Genomic DNA, 23,698 nt, shown 5'->3' with positions numbered 1-23,698 from the left:
TTTGATAACTATGTATAAATATATGTATAAATATATGAGGGGATCATATAATAATCTCTCCAATGCTTTATTTACCTATAGGTCCTTTCAGCTGAGAAAAGGTCATCCATTCCAATGAAAAGAAAGGAGTTTTTATGTAAATATTTTTACAGCGAGAGCTGTGAAGATGTGGAATTTTCTCCCTGCATCGTTTGTCTGTGCTGATACATTAGATAGCTTTAAGAAGGAGTGGGATGGATTTTAACAAGGGAATATAGGGTTATGAAAGATAGCTCATATTTCAAGTTTATCCAGGGACTAGTCCGATTGCCATCTTGGAGTCAGGAAACATTTCCCCCTCTGAGGCAATTTGGAGAGGCTTCAAATGTTTTTTTCTGCCTTCTTCTGTATCAAATAGCAGTTAGGAAGGTTGGTTGTGTGTATATATATATAGTCCAATAGAAGATAGCACTCATGGCACATGTTTTTTCATAAAAAGGTAAACAACGTTTATTCAATCTCCATGTCGATGCATTTCGGTCAATTACGGCCAATGTTATTAACATAACTATTTCAACAACAATCCATACTTAAAAAAAAAAAATTTAATCGAGAATACCATTGAGTACATCACACACTAAAAATTTTTTTTAAGTATGGATTGTTGTTGATATTAACTGGACCCACAGGTTGAATTATGAAGAATAATTACGATCGAATGTGACACTAGGTGATCGGACCTTATTTAGAGATATGGGGAGCTATGCTTGGGACTGAGAGTTATAGTTTCACTATGGTTTTAAATGTTAAAGAGGGTTTCTATCAAGTGTTGAAGCACGGGTCCGCTGGGTGTTTTATATGTTATAATGATGTTTTTAGGAGTTTTTTTTAACTAGTATTATCCTATGGTATTAAATGTTAGATATGTGCACTTTAATAAAAATAGTTATGCTAATAATATTGACACCATATGTGCAATAATGGGTATAATGCACTGAATGGTTGATAACGGTATTTGATGTGTGTTTCACTTCCTGTTCACTATACTGATGACGGTCCTCTCTGGACCGAAACGCGTTGACATGGAGATTGAATAAACCTTGTTTACCTTTTTATGAAAAAACGTGTGCCGTGAATGCTATCTTCTGTTGGACTGTATTATACTTGGTGAGCACCCAGCCTGTGTTATTGTGGGTGGTGAGTGCAGATTTTTGATTACAAGATTATCATCTGAAAACAGTCAACCTGGAAGGTTCCAGAGGATGTATAACATAACATGGACTAATGTAAACAAGCAGAAAGAATCCCAAGGCACACAGGGTCAATGCAAGCAAGCTGCTTGCGTGTTTATTGTGAAGTGCAACGTTTCGGGGTCAGACCCCTTTCTCAAAAATGGCGTGACCCCGAAACGTTGCACTTCGCAATAAACACGCAAGGCAGATGCTTGCATTGACCCTGTGTGCCTTGGGATTCTTTCTGCTAATATTATTTGTGCACCAGGTATCGTTTGTTATTTATCAGAGAGTGTGCGGGAGCCAAAGTTTATTTACTAATTTAAACAAGAACACTGGACATAGATTCCTGGAACCCCTCTTTCCAGGGGTATACATAGGATGTTGGGAGGGTTTATGTACAACTTCTTATGTAGTTGTGTAGAACTTCTGTTGTATGTGGTTCCCGCTGTTAATAAACCTTATCTGATTTCTTTATCTTGTATGTCTAGGTGGCATTATTTAAAGAGTAGATTTACTAGTTAAAATAAGCTGGTTGCCTGACAGCACAATAATATTGACATGGTCACTTGCAGTTCTGAACATAACAGAGAATTTTACCAGAAGTCAAATTAGATTTGTAACCTGAAGAAATGTGATGAAACCTGACATACTGAATACTTTTGGAATTTGTTGCCCATAAATAACAAATCCCTCACTATAATTAGAAACATATAACCAGTTCTCAGCTGTTAATTTATCTTTGGAAGACATCTTCCTTGCAAATTGTGGCTATCCTCTGTATTTTGATAAATTCCACATTATATATTATTTCCACAGCCTAAAACTCAAAAGCCTACATCTTGGGGCAGTAGCACCACACCTAAATAAATAATGCCATCATAAGCCACTATGAAAGACCACACATTATTATAACTTGTTATATTATAACCATTTACATTCTAGATTGTATAGGCATCCTATGCGCAGTGTTTTTTCTTTTTACACATTTGACACTTACGGGATTATTTATCAAACAAATTGAGTTGATTTTTACCCAGAAAAATTCGAATTTTCGTTTTTCCGTCAAAACTTGAATTTTTGGGTGAATTTTTTGAAATATATTAATCCTGTCGAAAGCCCAATCAATTAAAGTATATCACCTGACTACATTGATTTGAGTTTTTTACTTTTGAGTTTTTTAGAAATTAGAAAACTTTCCAGTTGTGAGTTCATTCGAGGTATAAAAAAACCTCACAGACTAAAACTCGACCTTTAAATAACTCCCTTAGTGCCAGATTCAATATTAATAGCAAATCTTCTCTTCTTATTCAATCACAGATTTTCAATCACAGAGTCGGATGCATTTCAGTGAGAAAAACTAATTTCACTATTTATCACATGAAAACTCTACTGAAGTCTATGGGAAAACCTGCAAGTGAATTAGAAGTGAACATAAATGTGAATTTATATACATTAAGGGGCCGATTCACTAAGGGTCGAATATCGAGGGTTAATTAACCCTCGATATTCGACTAGGAATTAAAATCCTTCGACATCGAAGTCGAAGGATTTAGCACAGATAGTTCGGTCGAACGATCGAAGGATAATTCCTTCGATCGAACGATAAAATCCTTCGAATCGAACGATTCGCAGGATTTTAATCCAACGATCGAAGGAATATCCTTCGATCAAAAAAAGTTAGCCAAGCCTATGGGGACCTTCCCCATAGGCTAACATTGACTTCGGTGGCTTTTAGATGGCGAACTAGGGGGTCGAAGTTTTTTTTAAAGAGACAGTACTTCGACTATCGAATGGTCGAATAGTCGAACGATTTTTACTTCGAATCCTTCAATTCCAAGTTGTAGTCGTAGTTGAAGGTCGAAGTAGCCCATTCGATGGACGAAGTAGCCCAAAAAAAAACTTCGAAATTCGAAGTTTTTTACCTTCGAATCCTTCAATCAAAGTTAGTGAATCGGCCCCTAATACTTTGCTAAACCTGTGAACTTTCTAAAGCAGTAGCTACCTTACATTGCAGTCAGTTTGCGCAATGAAATAAATGGAATGTCCCTTTGCAAACAAATATCTTAGATATTTAAGCTTTGTATTAGTTCAATTACAGTGCACACAAGGCAATATGTTAGTGGAATTTTGCAATTAATCTAGATTTCATTTACAGGCTTGCTATGCATATATACAGTTTATTATCATCTCAACCCATGCAAACATTACATTTTTTGATTGGCAACCGAGATTACACTCGGCTACAGAACATTGAATTTTATGTTTGCCTTTTCTCCCAGAACATAGTATAGAGAAATGCTTACACAGGATCAAAGTAATAAATAATACACTTTATCAAACATTTTCTGTTGCTTTCGTGTAGAGAAAATACAGATTCAGGATGTGAAAAACACTTTTCCGGATATGCGAGTCAGCATGGAAAAAAATGGTTTACATACTGATTTGATCACAAAGGAAACACGCAAGGATAATTACCTGTTAAACTGTTAATCTTAAAAGCTTTCATACACAAACTAAGTTTAAGCAGATGCATAAGAACTAATAACAGAGATTAACAACATGTGCTACTTTATTTGTGGAGTATGAAAAGAAACAGGAAAGAATGTAAAGTGGATTTAACAAAGATTATACATGGACATGATCCTGTCCATACAGGTTGCTATCGTATCTTTTTCTCCTAAGTGCCAAATCAGCTGCCAATGAAATGATTAAAGTATGTGATCTGTAGGGACACATAGTGCCTGTGCAATAAAGTGCAAAGACCTCAGAAAGCCATGTTTTTTTAGAATACAAATTCTACTGAATTCAAAATGGGTAAATATTTCTTTCTATTCCAAACTACCAACTTAAAAAGCAATGCTTAACACACATAATGAGCAATAATGCAATGATGAAAATGCAACAAAATCACAGACTCTAATAGAGTTATGCAAATCTATGAAATAATTTATCCAACAGCATTAGTTTTAGGGCAGAAACAATAGACAAATAGTAAAATGAATACATAAATAAATAAAAGTATTAACCCGTTGCCTGCCAAGCACTTACAGCAAAAGTGCTGGCAGGCAAGGGCTCTATCTGCCAAGAACATACTGTATACCTTCTTCTGCAGATGATTGGTTCTCTCTTTCAAGGCAGCTTCAGCAGAGAGTGGGCAGCAGTGCAATGGGCAATGAGGCTGGGGGCGGGCATGTTGGTCCTGCAATGCAATTGTCGCAGGGCCAACCTTCAAGTAGCAGATGCAATTGAATCAGGTATCTACTGCAATGCCAGCTTCCTCATGCCCTCAGCGCCGTCCATGCAGTTCCTGCTGCACAAGACTTTGCAGGCATGTACCTCCAGGACCCCTCCACCAATTACATCATCCTTTCTGCTCCAGAAATGTAAGTGGCCTTTACTTACACACTTACATACATTTATACACTTTCACACACACATTTAGTAAAGATTCCTTTTTTTCATTTTTGCACACATGTACACATACAATATACATTTATAGACACACACACTGTCACACAAATTTTTAGCAGTGTACATTACGTATTCATTTTACCGTTTTGTGTTTTACCCCTAAAACAGTTTTTTGGTAGCTGTCAGATCAGTTGTTTTATTTCATTGATTTGCACAATGTTTGTGGTTTTATTGCAATTTTATCCCTGCATTATTATAACTGCATTATATAATTGTTCCTTATGTATTTATAGCATGGCTTTGGTATAGAAGGGCAGCTTTTCCCTTCTAAGATTTGTCAGAATGTGTACTTTCCAAAAATATATGGTTCCCTGGGGGTCTTTGTACAGTTAGGTGGTCTACAGCACATAGTACACAACAGAGGTGGGCCAAGCAGCCCGGGCGCCCTAGGCAGGCCGGCTGGCCAGCTGGCCCCTTCCCCCATTGCGCATGCTTACATAAGCCAATTGGCCGTTGAGTCTGGTATAAGGATAGGTAGAAGAGGTACCTGCACAGTGCCCCCAATCATTGCACCATAGACAGCTGCCTCTTTTGCTTACCCCTAGTTCTGGCCCTGATACACAGCCAGGGAGCTCTGTTTTCAGCGGCTGAGTTGGCAGGCTAGAAAATTCATATGCACATTTTTCATTGGGGGGCCGTACATAAGACATACTTTGGTAAATCTATACATACTGGGCATCAACTGATCAGTAGATCTCTGGTGTTCATATTTAGTATGATTTACTTTGTACGTAAAACATTGTGTGAGATAAATGGGGCAAATCGCAGCATTTTTGGCGATTTTCAAATATGTTATCAAAACCACAGAGTTTAGCAAAGCATTACAGTTTGGTAGTTTGGTGTAAAAAGGTGTATTTACCCATGTTGGATTTGGCAGAATGTGTACTTTCTATAAATAAATTTCCTGAGGGTCTTTGCACAGTTAGGGGGTCCTAGGACACATAATACACAGGGGGCTCTGCTTGAAACAGCCAAGTTGGCAGGCAAGAAAATTCATATGCACTATTTTCATATGGGGGTGTGTATATAACCACATCAGAAATTTAATTAAAACCAACAAATTTAGGAAAGCTTTGCAGCTTGGTACTTTAAAGTAAGAATACATACTGTATTTACCCATTTTGGAGTTGGATTTTCCAAAAAATATATGTTTTTTTGGGGTTAGCATACTTTTTTGTTGCTTTTACCCACATAAAATGCAGTAGATGTTCTGATTTTGCAGTAGCTGGAGCAACAGAAATTATAGCTCACGTTTTGGGGGCCCTAGAGGCCACATACTTAGGTAAACCTAATGCTATATGAGAGATAAGATGCTGCAAAATGGAAGCTTTGAGGTGAATTTTAGAAATTTCAAAAAAATTGCATATTTTAGGAAAGCTTTGCGGTATGATACATTGTAGCAGAAACACATAGTTACCCATTTTGGATTTGGGTGATAGTGTTCTTTCCAAAAAGATATAGCCTTTTGGGGTTAGCAGCTTTACCTTACATAAAATACAGTACATGTACTGATTATGCAGGGCCCTAAAGGCCACATACTTAGGTAAGCCTATGCACATTGGCCATCAGTGGACCCCTGGCCATCATATTTAGGGTAATTTATCTTAGTACCTAGTAATATGTGTGCAGAATATGTGTGGAAGCTCTGAGGTAATTTTCAGAAATTTAATCTAAATCGCCAATTTTAGGAAAGCTTTGCAGTTTGGTAGTTTGGAGCAGAAAGACATGTTTACCCGTTTTGTATTCAGGGTAATGTGTACTTCCCAAAAATATATGACTTTCAGGGGTCAACGTACAGTTTTGTAGTTTTACCCCACATAAAATGTGGTAAATGTGTTGATTTTGCAGTAGCTATAATGACAGAAACTATAGATCATATGGGGTGTCTTTATTTTGGGGCCTCTAGAGGCCACATACTTAGGTAAACCTATGCACATTGGGCATAAAACTATTCAGCAGACCACTGGCCTTCATATTTAGGGTGATGTATCTTCATATCTAATGATGAGTGAGAGATATGATGCTACACAATAAAAGCTTTGAGGTGGTTTTTTACAAATGTTAGAAAATGTTATAAAACCCTGTAATTTTAGGAAAACGTTTTGATTGGATATTTCAGAGCAGAAAGACAAATATACTTATTTTGGATTAGTCAGAATAAAATTACTTTTAGTGGAATTTTTGTCCTTGAAATCTGAAGTATACAGGTTTCTGGAGCAGCGCTTTGGAATTTTGGTAGTGTACTGCTGACAGTTTTTGACCTATACAAGTCAGAAATCTCCATAAAACTATACATATTTGGGATTGGCGTGTTCAGGAGAGATGGGACTTTTCAAATCAGTTGTATTCATGCATAAAATAAATAATGTTTATATGTTCATATTATGGAAAAATATGTTTGTTTTTTCATTTTTTGACATTTAGAAGCTTATACAGTATCTTGTTACAGAAGTAGAATGGCATCAAAATTATAGTATATTTTGAAAGCTTTGGTTGTCCTGAAAAAAAACCAATGTATTGTTTAGAGTGCAAAAAATGTTTTTTTGTTTTGGATTTTTTGCTAACTTTGGTAAAATGTCTGTGTATTTGTATAAATGTGTGTAAATGAGCATGTTTAACCTTTTTGCAGGTGGAGGGCCTCTGGCAAAGACAGGAGCAGGAAGTAAGAAGGAAGTATGGGCTTAGTGCAGGGGGCTATATGGAGCTGCTTAAACAACAGACGTATCACAAATTTGCTGTTTAGGGGTCTGTCCTGCTATGATTGCATTACTGGATCAATATTAAAGCCCCCGTGGCTAGTTGCAAAAGTCATAAAAGCTGCTGGTACAGAAAGAAACTCTATATCCTAAAAACATAATTAATCATTATGCCCTTAGTAGTTAGAGCTTTTGTCTGCCAGCACATACAAGACACATGCTTGACAGACAAAGGGTTAAATGCTATATATTAAAACCTTTAAATGGTAACAGCTGGAAATAACATTTTATTTTGTTTCAATCTAAAACAAATTAAACAAATTCTCAAAAATCAATGCAATACCCATGCCAAATGACTATCCATGATCAGTACTGATGGGCCCCAAAAAATGCTCATACACTCTAATGTATAGTAAAAAAAGAAAAAAAGTTGCGCAGTTTAGAAAAAGTCATATGAAAGAACACCCATTGACCAATACATTTGGCGGATTTTCGCTATTTCGCAAATTTTTGGCAAAGTGACGGGTGATCAGTTGTGCTGTTGAACTATTAAAAGTATTTGGTTGCTGGGGATACTGCATTGGCATATATTTCTACTTTGCTAGTAAATAAGAGATAGCATGTAGTTTGTGTACTATATAGATTGCACCATTAAATCTTCAAGCAAACTGAGTCAAACTGCTGGTTCCTGAGGTAGAATGTGGTCAGCTTATTTAAATGTTAAGGAAAACTCTTCTGTTTGCTCTTTATTGTTTATACATTTTTAAAGTTATTGCAGGATGCATCACATAATGTACCCACATAGTTTAAGTACCGTTATTTTCATTCTTTATTTATACAGCACCAACAGATTATGCAATGTATCAAAGAGAAATTCATTTGTTTTTTTTTACAATATTAACATCTAATATCTAGTATAAGCAATGACGTCAGTCTGATCAAAAGCCAGTTATACTACCACTGGGATTTTGGGCCAATTCATTAACCCACTGGGCTCTATCACAAATCAAGGCCCAGCAGCATTAGCAAAACTCTGTACCCCTGGAATTATTCCCATCACCTAAATACAAACAGTAATGATATGAAGCAAGGTAAATAGAAAATACCAGTTTGTGGAAATTCTTGTCATTTATTATAGAGAATGCAATTATGCTTTCTGCACTAGTGATCTGTCCACTTTGACCCAGTCTGAGACCAGGAGAGATATGTGCAGGGAGTTATGGGGAAATGGCATTGGACCTGACCCATCAGGCAGCAATCGTCTGCAGTTTCACATTTCAGTATATTCAAAAACTTCAATATATTTAATGAAAAATGCTACAGAACCTATAACAAAACAGGGATTGTTTGCCTCTATTGTGAAATATATTTACATTGATGAACTATATTCAAGTTATGGCCAGTACTAAATCGCCTGATTCACTTTGATGACAAGCATAACAAGAACAGACAAGCAAGTGTACACCGAGCAAACAGGATTCTTATTGATTCATCATCCTGATCAAGCTGGGCCACTGATCCTGGGGGACTTTTATGCAGCTAAGGTTAAAATGTTATCTCAATGTTGCATTAATATTTTTTTTTTAGGTTTCACTGCAGATTCCTTTCAGGGGTTAATATTTTTGTGCTTCCATGCATTAACTGTCTGATACTAAAGTTTTAGCAGGGCATACAGGGCTGCAAGGCTTTAATTTATTGGTTGAAAATATGGCAGCACCCCAGTGGATTCCCCTGAAATATTCACGTCTGTTTTACAAGGTATTGCCAACAATGTTTCAGCATGTTGTTGCAATTAAATCAACATATTAGTCTCTATGATAATAAATGGGCATTGCTATATGCTATTCCTTTCATACACTATGGGGGTTATTTACTAAGCTCCGAATACCCGAAATTCCCCAAAATCCGAAAAATTTGTGATTTTTTGTATTATAATAGGCTTAAAAAAATCACGAATTTTTCGGAATTTATTAAACCCTGAGGGCTAAAAAGCCCAAATATAAAAACACGGTATCTCAAACCTTTCGAGGTTGCATAAAAGTCAATGGTAACAGTCCCATTGATAAATAAGCGTTAAAAATCCGAGGGGTTAGATCGGAGTTTGTAGCAGCCCATATTGAGATAAATTCAGACCTTTATAAATAACCTCCTATGTCTTACCCTTTTTGTATAACATGATTAAGCTGTAATTAAAATATATATATAGTTTTTTTTAATAAATTGTACTGTAAAATGCACAAATCATTCCATAATCTAGCAGATGTATGTTAGAAACATGTTGATCTGGTTCCTGATGACATTTTCCGCTGGATGAACATCATTCGAATTAAAAGCAATAGTCATGTCCCATGCATCTACAACAGCAACAGGGAGATCTTGAAATATTTCCTTCACAATAAGGTTCTGAATATAACCATAGAAGTCACTGAATCTCTCTACATCAAGATTAAACTCTCTGGTATTCTCTGCTTTAATAATTACTTTGGTTTCTGGACTACGAATAAAAAGAGATTCTAATGCCCTTCGTATATTAATAACTCTTTTGATAAAGAGACGAATAGGAAAAGGCCTAAAATGTTGACCGACGGTGATTGCAATTACAGTGTTGGGGCCTCCAGCAAGGCGATCAATCTCCTCGCTAATATAGGCATCATCTTTAACAGAGTAGGAGCGGCTCGCAACAATTGGATGACTGTGTTTTTTCCACTGCAGCAGGATATTCTTCTCTGGATCTATTGCCAGCAGCATGGATTCAAGCCCAGTTCTATGAAGGTTGAAATTCTTTAGGTCTAGAAAAACACATAATTATTATATTTAACTTGAGTCTATTTAAGTATTTTACTCTTGAAAACTGAATAGGAGAATCTACAAACACATTTTTGTCTCAACCAGGTAAATATATACTCTTGGGATTGAGTTTCTAACATGCTAGGCACTGGGGGGGGACTTTATGTTGCTGATATACAACCTTCATCTTATTATCTAAGTTTAAGGAATCTGTATTCCGGCAACTACATAGATGTTTCATAAAATAACTCTGCACTGCCATAGCAGTTGTTAAGTAAAGGATCATGGGGTGCCTTATAAGCCCTGGTGCTCATTTGCACATTTTAAATGATGCACAAGGAGGAGGGCTTCCATTTATTGCCCCTTGTGTATGCAATGCCACTTTGTGTACACAATACATAAAGGTACCAGCAGCACTGCATGCAGATGAAGGCACAACTCTTTGCTTTCCATTCTGGGAAGCAGGGCCATTATGGGCAAAAACATACCATTTTGTTTATGTATTTTGTATTTTACATCTTGTCTCTCCCCAAGATGAATGACTCCTGCTATGTAGTGGATAGAAAGGAACCCCATTAATATAGGCACAATAGTGATTCAATGATTGTAAATGCTAATTTCCCTTAAACACTTTGATAAATATTATTTTTGTTTGTAGTTAGAAAAGAAGTGAGCTCCAAAGGGACTGAGTAGCCAAATTCAAAAGGCTCTGGAAGTGATGTAATATGGAAGATTTGTAAGCAGATTATAAGATTTTCATTTTAAAGGACATGTAAACTAGGGATGTGCGGGTCAGGGTTTCCCTGACCCACACCTGACCCTAACCCGCCCTGCTACAACCCGCCCGCACCCGCTTCCGGGGGTCCTTTTATAGACCAGCACCGACCTGCCCCGCCGATGACGTCACAAAAGGGGTGGGCGAGCAGACGCGAGACTATAAAACCGATTTTATTACATTTGAAGGTGTTGGGTGGGGAGAGCAGGAGAAGAGCTCAACCCACACCCACCCGCCACCCACAAGGAGCACTAAGAGGTTGACCTGAACCCTGAAACACACGGGTCCCGCGGGTATCGGGTCGGCCCGCACATCACTGATGTAAACCCCATACACAAAAATGTAATCAGTGAACAGCCTCTTTGAAATCTATAGATTACTGCCACTCTGGTTGATAAAAGGTTAACAGTAAGGCTGCAGCATTCCCTTAATCACTTAGAAATCCTTCTCCTCCTCTAACCCACTCTGCCCACTCCCTCAGGAATTTGCTTTGGCTGTTGACTTATGAGCATGTTCAGGTCTTCTCAGCTCAGATTACTAAACACACCCTCCAGTCTAACAGCCAATGAAGAGATTGCATTGCTGATTCCCATAGAAACTCTGTTTTAGCTAAGTGCTCAACCCAAGCCTTTTATCAAAGTGTGTTGTGCCTGTGTAGACCTGCATTCTGCATTGCATGAACTTTACATCATACATGTCTCAATGTTACTGATGATGTGTCAGAGGACAAATAGTCACCAGTTGAAAGCTGCTATTTGTTTTAAGAAAATGTGATGGTGAAGGCAAATGGAGGGGGTATATGCAGTACAAATGATGTGGCTTGGGTGGGGGGCTTTACATGTCCTTTAAGGCAATTGTCTAGGTCTAGGCAAAATGCCTAGGTCAAAAGTGCTGGTATAGAGAGACAGAGGTGGAGAGCTTAAAAGCTTGAGCACATACCTTTTATCTTTTTATCTTTTATCAGTAACCTTAAAAAAAAGGTTACTTTTTTTTATTTTTTTCAAGGTTACTGATAAAAGACACATAATTTCCAAGCATATCATTATGTATCTCTGGTGTGTGCCGAGTGCGGTATGCAGAATGGATATTGAGTGCGCCTCAGGTGATAAATATCATGCTGTTCAAATATACTATGTATTTTCTGCAAAACTTATTGGGGAACAATGTTATTTTCTTACAATATATTGGGATATATTTTGCAAAATGAGCTGAAAAGCATTTAATATGTGACTTTTTATGTAAGGCAACAACCTTTTTTCTCCTTTTGTCCTATTTTTCTTTTTTATTAAAGATTTTCTACAAGTTTTTTCAAGAGTTCGCTATTACAAGATTTTATTGCAATTGGTCCTTTTTATTTTTATTTAAATTTTTTTTCGATTTTTTCGATTTTTATTCACTGTACTCTTTGTTCACTGAATATATTATGTGTACACATGATGGTGAGCACTTGACAAACGAGAGACAGTTTATGGACTTCACTGATATGGACTGATTTTTATAACTTTGACCATCATGGGTTAAATGGATAATACTGCATTTTTTATGATGTCACAGGAAGAGGGAGTGGCTTTTCTTTCCACACCCCCTCCTTACGCTTTAAATATGGATGTGGGATCTGTAACACTAGGCTTGGTAAAGGGCCCGGGTGGCCCGAAACGTTGCCCTGTTTGAAATGTTTTGATACAATAAATTTCACGTTTGTGCAAATCTACGGTGTGCTGCTGATAACCGATTTGACCAAAAGTGCTGGTATAAAGATACTTCCGTTGCAGACATTATAGATCCTACATTTGTTGCAGTTGGCCATTTAAGAGACAATCAGTGGCTCTTAGGAGAAAATGAATTAAAACAGTTTGTACACCCTTCTGGTGCCCTACACATCTACTGGCATGTATTGTGAGGATAAGATGCTTCCAGAATCAGTTGTATTTAAATGCACTAGTTTGGAATCAAATTTGTGTTCTTTAAACCATTCTCCATGGTCAAAACTTGATTGGTGCTAATTTCATCATTCAGCAGGGCAACAATGTGAAGCATATCTTGAACCATGTGGCTTGTGTACAAAATTTGAGCATACAAAATATGGGCACAAATGTGAGCCCCCTATACTTTAATATACTGTGATCCCTAATCTGTAGATCGTGAGCAACATGATACTCTCCAACCCCTTGGATGTTGCTCTCAGTGGCCTCAAAGCAGGTGCTTATTTTTGAATTCTATGCTTGGAGGCAAATTTTGGTTGCTTAAAAAACAGATGTACTGCCTCCTGTAGGCTGCCAGTCCACATAGGGGCTACCAATAGCCAATCACAACACTTATTTGGCACCACACAGGAACATTTTCCATGGTTGTGTTGCTCCCCAATAGGGATGGGCGAATCTGAGCCGTTTCATTTCACCGAAAATTCGCCGCCAGCGAATTGTCGCTGACGCCCATTACAGTCTATGGGCGTCAAAATTTTTTTTTTGATGCGCATCTTTTTTTTTTTTGACAAATCTATGGGCGTCATTTCCGCGGCGAAACAAAGCGAAAAAATTCACCCATCCCTACTCCCCAACTCTTTTTAAATCTGAATGTTGCTCACGGGTGAAAAAAAGGTTGGGGACCCCTGCTTTAAGGGATGGTTAATCTATAAATTAACTTTTAATATGTCATAGAATGAATAATTCTAAGTAGCATTTCTAATTGTCTTTAATTTTTGCTTTTGTATAATTTTTGAATTTACTAAAGGGCAAAGTGGCCATCATTAGCGAAAATTCACCAGAAATCCAATCCAAGGGGATATCGCCAATTTTCTGACAGGCATAGAGGACAATTTGTAGTGAAAGAGTACATCGATAGTGAGGTGAATTTTCGCTCTGGCGAAACATTGACTAAACTTTTTTAAGGAATGATTTTTTAAAATAATTAGTTTTTTCTCTCTTTTTTCCTGAATCCATTTGGAGGTTACTCAAATGCAGAGAGAGAAAAATGGCATGTAAAGGTGGGTGTAGAGGAAACATAAACATTACAAGAAGTAGAACAAAGCCACCTTTCACCTCTGCGCACACTGGCCGCCATCAGGGGGGGACAGGGGGGACAAGCGTACCGGGCCCGGGCATGAAGGGGGGCCCGGCAGCGCTGCATTTTTTTGAAGATCCGGGCCCCCCTTACGAGCGCCCGAGCCGTACGTCTTGCCTCTTCAGTGCCGAATGCGGAAGTGCCGAAAAGCCGAAGCCGATGCGACGAAAAGACCCGAAGTCACGGAAAAAGCCGAAGTCCCGAAGTCACGAAGCGCCGAAAAGACCCGAAGTCACGAAAACAGCCGAAGTCGAAGTCCTGAAGCAGCGCAAAGACCCGAAGTCACGAAAACAGCCGAAGCCGAAGTCCTGAAGCGGTGAAAAGACCCGAAGTCACGAAAGGAGGCGAAGTTGAAGTACTGAAGCCATGAGTTCAATTCTACTGAACACCAGTTTGTGTTTTTTTTTTTTAATCCCCTGGCCACCAATGTATTATTTTAATATTCTATAGGCCCCTGCCACCAATCTTTTTTTTAAAACTTTTGTTTTTGGGGCCCCAATTTTTTTTTTAACTCGTAAGGGGCCCCTTGCCACCATTGTTTTTTTTTGGTTTTTTTTTTTAAAAAAAAAATTAATTTTCTTTTTGGTGGCCCCAAATTTTTTTAACTTGTAAGGGGGCCCCTGCCACCAGTTTTTTTTTTTTTTTCAAAAAAAAATAATTTTTTTTTTAAATTTTTTTTGGGGCCCCAATTTGTTTTTAACTTGTAAGGGGGCCCCTGCCACCATTTTTTTTTTTTCAAAAAAATTTTTTTTTCTCCAAATTTTTTTTTTGGGGCCCCAATTTGTTTTTAACTTATAAGGGGGCCCCTGCCGCCAATGTTTTTTTTTTTTTCAAAAAAAAATTAATTTTTTTTCAAATTTTTTTTTGGGGCCCCAATTTGTTTTTAACTTATAAGGGGGCCCCTGCCGCCAATGTTTTGTTTTTTTTTCAAAAAAAAATTAATTTTTTTTCAAATTTTTTTTTGGGGCCCCAATTTGTTTTTAACTTAGAAGGGGGCCCCTGCCACCAATGTTTGTTTATTTTTTAGTTTTTTTTACATTTTTTTTTGTTGGGGCCCCAAGTTTTTTTTAACAGGGGGCCCCTGCCACCTGCGACACACATACCACATCCGTTTAAGTAGATAAATAATCTTTAGTGACACTTGTTAACTGCATTGCTCTTGTTTTTTGCACCTGAGTTGCATTGCATGCTTCACGAAACTATCATTCAACAGAGCAAAAAATAAATAGACACTATTTAATGCCACACATGTACAGTTTTTTCATTTGTACCAGTGATCTGTTCAATTCAATTTATTATACCTTTTAGACTTACAGCCATCAGGTGGTGTGCATGCCCCAAATAGCTATTCCAAAGAGTGATTTTTTTTGTTATATAGCAATATCTGTAAATCTCAGTCTATTGGTCACATATTTTGAAATTCCTGGTGGGCTGGGTTGTGCTTCCCAGGATAAAGTCATTAGGTGATAGAGTCCTATTTAAAAAGACCATGAACTTATTGAGCCAGCAATTAGTGGCACTTAATTGGTGCTTGCTCCATTAGCTCCATAGTGAGTTGATCTGATGAATGCCGTATACCAGAGAATGAGGAGCTACACACACATCAAACAGTGAAAGGGTATGTGAGTCCTCATTCTCTGCTAAACTGCATCATGGTTAAATCATTTTCCTTTTTGTTTATCTGATAAGTAAGTTTTAACTAGTGATTTAATTTAAAAGAAAGAAAATATCCCCCACAATTTAATAAAGAGGTGAAACCAGGAATGCTTTTAATTGATGAACAGATGAGAGACACAATTGACCGAATTAAAGGAAAAATAAAAAGTCACATAAATGGTAGTATTTGTAAATACTGGTTCTCCACGCTCACTCTCCCCACCCAAAACACACCAGTAGGTTCATGTCTAAATCACAACTGATAATACTGTGACAGATGGTCATGGAGATGGATTCTGAACAAAAAATACTTATGGAGATGCATAAATGGTTTAGACCAGTGCTGTCCAATTTCTATGGTACCGAGGGCCGGAATTTGTCCAATCTACATGGTGGAGGGCCGATAACGGAAGCCAGTGTTAGCCACTCCCTGTTTTTAGACCACACCCACTTTAAACTACACCCATGTTACCGCAAGACCATGTCCATATTAATAGCACACCAAAAAACCAAATAGTTGGTGCTCACTGCAGGGATCAGGGCTGGAACTAGGGGTAGGCAGAGTAGGCGGCTGTCTAGTAGAGATGGCGCGAACTGTTCGCCGGCGAACTTGTTCGCGCGAACATCGGGTGTTCGCGCTCGCCGGAAGTTCGCGAACGTCGCGCGACGTTCGCCATTTTGGGTTCGCCATTGTTGGCGCTTTTTTTTGCCCTCTCACCCCAGACCAGCAGGTACATGGCAGCCAATCAGGAAGCTCTCCCCTGGACCACTCCCCTTCCCTATAAAAACCGAAGCCCTGCAGCGTTTTTTCACTCTGCCTGTGTGTGCTGAAGAGATAGTGTAGGGAGAGAGCTGCTGCCTGTTAGTGATTTCAGGGACAGTTGAAAGTTTGCTGGCTAGTAATCGTTTTGATACTGCTCTGTTATTGGAGGGACAGAAGTCTGCAGGGGTTTGAGGGACATTTAAGCTTAGGTAGCTTTGCTGGCTAGTAATCTACCTTCTACTGCAGTGCTCTGTATGTAGCTGCAGTGGGCAGCTGTCCTGCTTCTGATCTCATCTGCTGACTGCTGCAATAACAGTAGTCCTTGTAAGGACTGCTTTTATTTATTTTTTTGTTGTTTTACTACTACTACTACTACTACTACTATAAGAGCCCAGTGCTATTAGTCTAGCAGTGTTGGGGAGTGGGACTGGTGTGCTAATCTGCTGCTCCTAGTAGTTCAGCAGCACCAACTTTAATTTTTTTTTTTTAATATTAATTTTTTTTTATTTTACTTTTTTTTATTTTACTACCGCTGTAGTAGTGTATAAGTTGACCTTTTAGGCATTATTTGCCCTGTAGGCATTTTTTGCCCAGTGTGTTATTCAACCAACTATAGACACACACTCACGTGCACACCCGAGCCCTAAGGAGTAGTAGACCTGGTGCTCAGACCCTAGGAAGTCGGCACTTCCACGATACTGCACGAAGGAAGAAAGCAGGTACCGGCACACAGGTGCAATTCAAGTAGGGGAATTAACCCTTACGTGTTTATTCAGTCGACACACAACGTTTCGGGGGGCACTCCCCCTTCGTCAGGTGATGCAGCCATACAAGTGAAACAGGTTTAAATACCCACAAGATACTCCCCCCAGGATCCCATTGTCCAATGTCCAGAACGGAATGCAAGATTGTCCAATCCTGGGGCAATCCCAATTAGAAGTTTCAGCACCATATGTGAAAAAAATCCAAGGTCCTAAACGAAAAAACCTGTTTCCAAAACGAAAAAGCGTAATCCAAGGTCCTAAACGAAAAAACCTGTTTCCAAAACGAAAAAGCGTAAACAAAAACCAAAAACATTTTTTTTATAAAAACATTTAAAACAGTAATCTAACGAATAAGGAAGATAACTTTCCCTAATAAATAGAAAAAATAGAAAAAAGGTTATGCCTCACCCTGGAAGTACATTTCATGTTTTTCATTCTAGTATCTGAAAAAAGTAAAAAGAAGATGGTTAAGCAAATGGAACAATATATCCAGGAGTCCTTATTATATAAAGCACATTAAACTGAATTCCTCATTCAACCCTTTAGGAGTCTGAGTCTGTAAGGTCCATATCCAATAACTTTCCCGTTGTAATAATTTCTGTTTGAAATCCTGTCCATGTTTTTTATTCACTTTTTCCAGGATTTGCCAACGCAATTGTGATACACCATGCTTGTGCTCATAAAAATGTTTTGCCAAAATCGTTTCGTGTTTCTTCTTAATTTGTATATTCCCTACCTCTGGTTGGTAATTGCGAATTACGGATTTGTGTTCGTTCAGGCGCACCTTTAAAGATCTTTGTGTCTGGCCTACATATGCCATGCCACATGGACATTTAATACAATATACGATCCCTTGTGTGTTACACGTATGTATCCCATTGATTTTATGGGGAATACCTTTCAGGGGATGCATTACCTTATCACCTTTAATGATCCCATTACAATGGCCACAGTTTTGACATGGATAGGTGCCGAAAGGGATCTGTCTTACAGTTGGAGGGGCCTTTTTTCGCTTAATTAGATCCCCAATATTTCTCCCTCGTTTGTAGGAGAAGATGGGTGGAGATTGGAAACAGTTACCAATTTTAGGGTCGTTCCTAAGGACCCCCCAATATTTTAGAATGGTTTGTTTAACAAAATTAGAGTTTCTGTCATAAGTTGACACAAATGGGATTCTCTTAAATGTTTCTTTTTTCTTTTGTTGCAACAATGTTTCCCTGGGGATTTTTGCTATTTCGTCTCTCATTATTTTAAGAGACTCCTGTTTGTAGCCCCTTGCAATGAATTTGTCCATCATATTATCAGATTCTTGTATGAATAATTCCTCCGTAGAGGTAATTCTTTTAACCCGCATCAGCTGGCTTTTAGGTAACCCCTTAAACAGACCTGGTGCATGGAAACTCGTTGGTCTCAACAAATTATTTCTGTCAGTGGGCTTAGTATATAAACTTGTATAAAAGGTTCCCTCTTTCCATTCTACACTTACATCCAAAAAGTGAATATTCTTAGCATTGCATTCAAGTGTGAATTTAATTGTAGGATGGACTGAATTTAAATACAACAAGAAGGAGTCAAGCTGATCCTTAGTGCCTTTCCAGATGAAAAAGGTGTCATCCATATAGCGCATATAGGAGTCAATAAATTGGACAAATTCATTGTTAGAGAAAATAAATGCCTGTTCAAAAGAGTCCATAAAAATATTTGCATATGCTGGTGCCATATTGGCACCCATTGCACAGCCCTGTACCTGTAAGTAGAAATCCTTATTAAAGGTAAAAAAATTATTAAGGCAGATAAGGGAGGGGGCATTGTCATACTTAACAGCATTGATTACGATAAGGAAGCCATGAGACAGTTGGGTAACAGTATGCATTATAAAAAAGTTGAAGGTAACCCTATGATTAAGCTGAAAGATCAGATTAATGTATATTTAAACTCATCTGTGATGGAAGGAATAATTACGGAAAGCATGTTAAATTTACTTATGTGCAAAAATGCTCAGGTCCCACACATATATTTTTTACCGAAAATACATAAATCTGTGGTAAATCCACCGGGAAGACCCATTGTATCTAATGTGGGGTCACTTCTTCAACCTTTGGCAATTTTTGTGGACCTGGCATTACAGGAAATTGTCCCAACACTCAAACCATGCTTACGTGATACTACAGATTTCCTCTCAAGGTTGGGAAGCATTAAAGCCCCCCAGACTGAGTTTATTCTATGTTCTTTGGACGTACGTGATTTATATACCTCAATTCCACATGAGGAGGGGGTGGAATGCATTCGGAAGTACTTAAGCTATACGGAAATGCCCACTTATAAAGTGAATTTTGTATGTACATTGCTTGAAATGGTCCTGATGAATAATTTTTTTACCTTTAATAAGGATTTCTACTTACAGGTACAGGGCTGTGCAATGGGTGCCAATATGGCACCAGCATATGCAAATATTTTTATGGACTCTTTTGAACAGGCATTTATTTTCTCTAACAATGAATTTGTCCAATTTATTGACTCCTATATGCGCTATATGGATGACACCTTTTTCATCTGGAAAGGCACTAAGGATCAGCTTGACTCCTTCTTGTTGTATTTAAATTCAGTCCATCCTACAATTAAATTCACACTTGAATGCAATGCTAAGAATATTCACTTTTTGGATGTAAGTGTAGAATGGAAAGAGGGAACCTTTTATACAAGTTTATATACTAAGCCCACTGACAGAAATAATTTGTTGAGACCAACGAGTTTCCATGCACCAGGTCTGTTTAAGGGGTTACCTAAAAGCCAGCTGATGCGGGTTAAAAGAATTACCTCTACGGAGGAATTATTCATACAAGAATCTGATAATATGATGGACAAATTCATTGCAAGGGGCTACAAACAGGAGTCTCTTAAAATAATGAGAGACGAAATAGCAAAAATCCCCAGGGAAACATTGTTGCAACAAAAGAAAAAAGAAACATTTAAGAGAATCCCATTTGTGTCAACTTATGACAGAAACTCTAATTTTGTTAAACAAACCATTCTAAAATATTGGGGGGTCCTTAGGAACGACCCTAAAATTGGTAACTGTTTCCAATCTCCACCCATCTTCTCCTACAAACGAGGGAGAAATATTGGGGATCTAATTAAGCGAAAAAAGGCCCCTCCAACTGTAAGACAGATCCCTTTCGGCACCTATCCATGTCAAAACTGTGGCCATTGTAATGGGATCATTAAAGGTGATAAGGTAATGCATCCCCTGAAAGGTATTCCCCATAAAATCAATGGGATACATACGTGTAACACACAAGGGATCGTATATTGTATTAAATGTCCATGTGGCATGGCATATGTAGGCCAGACACAAAGATCTTTAAAGGTGCGCCTGAACGAACACAAATCCGTAATTCGCAATTACCAACCAGAGGTAGGGAATATACAAATTAAGAAGAAACACGAAACGATTTTGGCAAAACATTTTTATGAGCACAAGCATGGTGTATCACAGTTGCGTTGGCAAATCCTGGAAAAAGTGAATAAAAAACATGGACAGGATTTCAAACAGAAATTATTACAACGGGAAAGTTATTGGATATGGACCTTACAGACTCAGACTCCTAAAGGGTTGAATGAGGAATTCAGTTTAATGTGCTTTATATAATAAGGACTCCTGGATATATTGTTCCGTTTGCTTAACCATCTTCTTTTTACTTTTTTCAGATACTAGAATGAAAAACATGAAATGTACTTCCAGGGTGAGGCATAACCTTTTTTCTATTTTTTCTATTTATTAGGGAAAGTTATCTTCCTTATTCGTTAGATTACTGTTTTAAATGTTTTTTATAAAAAAATGTTTTTGGTTTTTGTTTACGCTTTTTCGTTTTGGAAACAGGTTTTTTCGTTTAGGACCTTGGATTTTTTTCACATATGGTGCTGAAACTTCTAATTGGGATTGCCCCAGGATTGGACAATCTTGCATTCCGTTCTGGACATTGGACAATGGGATCCTGGGGGGAGTATCTTGTGGGTATTTAAACCTGTTTCACTTGTATGGCTGCATCACCTGACGAAGGGGGAGTGCCCCCCGAAACGTTGTGTGTCGACTGAATAAACACGTAAGGGTTAATTCCCCTACTTGAATTGCACCTGTGTGCCGGTACCTGCTTTCTTCCTTTATTCAACCAACTGCCATCTAGCTGTGTGACCTTGTTCACATTCTGTCTAAATATCCATAATATTACCGTCTCCAGAAAAAACACCGGAGTGACTTTTTTCAAGCAGCCATAATATATTTTACGTAATCCGTATCCATCGCTGTAGTAGTGTATAAGTTGACCTTTTAGGCATTATTTGCCCTGTAGGCATTTTTTGCCCAGTGTGTTATTCAACCAACTGCCATCTAGCTGTGTGACCTTGTTCACATTCTGTCTAAATATCCATAATATTACCGTCTCCAGAAAAAACACCGGAGTGACTTTTTTCAAGCAGCCATAATATATTTTACGTAATCCGTATCCATCGCTGTATTAGTGTATAAATTGACCTTTTAGGCATTATTTGCCCTGTAGGCATTTTTTGCCCAGTGTGTTATTCAACCAACTGCCATCTAGCTGTGTGACCTTGTTCACATTCTGTCTAAATATCCATAATATTACCGTCTCCAGAAAAAACACCGGAGTGACTTTTTTCAAGCAGCCATAATATATTTTACGTAATCCGTATCCATCGCTGTATTAGTGTATAAATTGACCTTTTAGGCATTATTTGCCCTGTAGGCATTTTTTGCCCAGTGTGTTATTCAACCAACTGCCATCTAGCTGTGTGACCTTGTTCACATTCTGTCTAAATATCCATAATATTACCGTCTCCAGAAAAAACACCGGAGTGACTTTTTTCAAGCAGCCATAATATATTTTACGTAATCCGTATCCATCGCTGTATTAGTGTATAAATTGACCTTTTAGGCATTATTTGCCCTGTAGGCATTTTTTGCCCAGTGTGTTATTCAACCAACTAGGGATGTCGCGGACTGTTCGCCGGCGAACTTGTTCGCGCGAACATCGACCGTTCGCGTCCGCCGAATGTTCGCGAACGTAACGCAACGTTCGCCAATTTGGGTTCGCCTTAGCTGGCGCTTTTTTTTGCCATTTCTCCCCCAGACCAGCAGATACATGGCAGCCAATCAGGAAGCTCTCCCTCCTGGACCACCCCCACACCCCCTGGACCACTCCCCTTCCATATATAAACTGAAGCCCTGCAGCGTTTTTTCATTCTGCCTGTGTGTGCTTGCAAGAGCTAGTGTAGGGAGAGAGCTGTTAGTGATTTGAGGGACAGTTGATAGTAAGTTTGCTGGCTAGTAATCTACTTGATACTGCTCTGTATTGTAGGGACAGAAGTCTGCAGGGATTTGAGGGACATTTTAGGTTAGGTAGCTTTGCTGCTGGCTAGTAATCTACCTTCTACTGCAGTGCTCTGTATGTAGCTGCTGTGGGCAGCTGTCTGTCCTGCTGCTGATCTCTCATCTGCATCTGTTCTTCAAACCACTGCCACCTAGCTGTGTGAGCTTTTTCACATTCTGTCTAAATATCAATAATAATACCGTCTCCAGAAACACCACCTGAGTGACGTAGTGTGATTTCTGCCCTTTACAGCACAAAACGCAGCGCTGTGTCAACAATGGATTTTTTAGAAACATATTTGCCCTTGATCCCCCTCTGGCATGCCACTGTCCAGGTCGTTGCACCCTTTAAACAACTTTAAAATCATTTTTCTGGCCAGAAATGTCTTTTCTAGCTTTTAAAATTCGCCTTTCCATTGAAGTCTATGGGGTTCGCAACGTTCGCGAACCGTTCGCATTTTTGTCCGGACGTTCGCGAACATGTCCGCGAACATTTTTTCCGACGTTCGCTACATCCCTACAACCAACTGCCATCTAGCTGTGTGACCTTGTTCACATTCTGTCTAAATATCCATAATATTACCGTCTCCAGAAAAAACACCGGAGTGACTTTTTTCAAGCAGCATTCATATATTTTACGTAATCCGTATCCACCGCTGTAGTAGTGTATACGTTGATCTTGTAGGCATTATTTGCACAGTGTTTTCTTCAAACCGCCATCTAGCTGTGTGAGCTTGTTCACATTTTGTCTAAATATTGATAATATTATCGTCTCTAGAAAAACCACTTGAGTTACTTTTTTTCAAGCAGCATTCATATATTTTACGTAATCCGTATCCACCGCTGTAGTAGTGTATACGTGACCTTGTAGGCATTATTTGCACAGTGTTTTCTTCAAACCGCCATCTAGCTGTGTGAGCTTGTTCACATTTTGTCTAAATATTGATAATATTATCGTCTCTAGAAAAACCACTTGAGTTACTTTTTTTCAAGCAGCATTCATATATTTTACGTAATCCGTATCCACCGCTGTAGTAGTGTATACGTTGACCTTGTAGGCATTATTTGCACAGTGTTTTCTTCAAACCGCCATCTAGCTGTGTGAGCTTGTTTCACATTTTGTCTA

The 23,698-nt window shown here is 38.4% G+C and overlaps 1 protein-coding gene across 1 annotated transcript in view; it reads right to left on the bottom strand.

Annotated features, from left to right (window-relative positions):
- Window positions 1-9,411: 9,411 nt before the first annotated feature.
- LOC108696411 (NXPE family member 1) overlaps window positions 9,412-23,698 on the bottom strand; it is a 34,612-nt gene continuing 20,325 nt past the window's right edge. The window contains exon 6 of the mRNA XM_018225743.2: window positions 9,412-10,170. Coding sequence (XP_018081232.2) covers window positions 9,635-10,170 — 536 coding nt within the window. The 3' untranslated portion in view covers window positions 9,412-9,634. The remainder of the gene's footprint in view (window positions 10,171-23,698) is intronic.

The sequence above is a fragment of the Xenopus laevis genome, chromosome 7L (assembly GCF_017654675.1).
Source record: "Xenopus laevis strain J_2021 chromosome 7L, Xenopus_laevis_v10.1, whole genome shotgun sequence".
NCBI lineage: Eukaryota > Metazoa > Chordata > Amphibia > Anura > Pipidae > Xenopus > Xenopus laevis.
The sequence above is the reverse complement of the archived record's forward strand: the minus strand, read 5'-3'. Positions and strand labels throughout refer to the sequence as shown.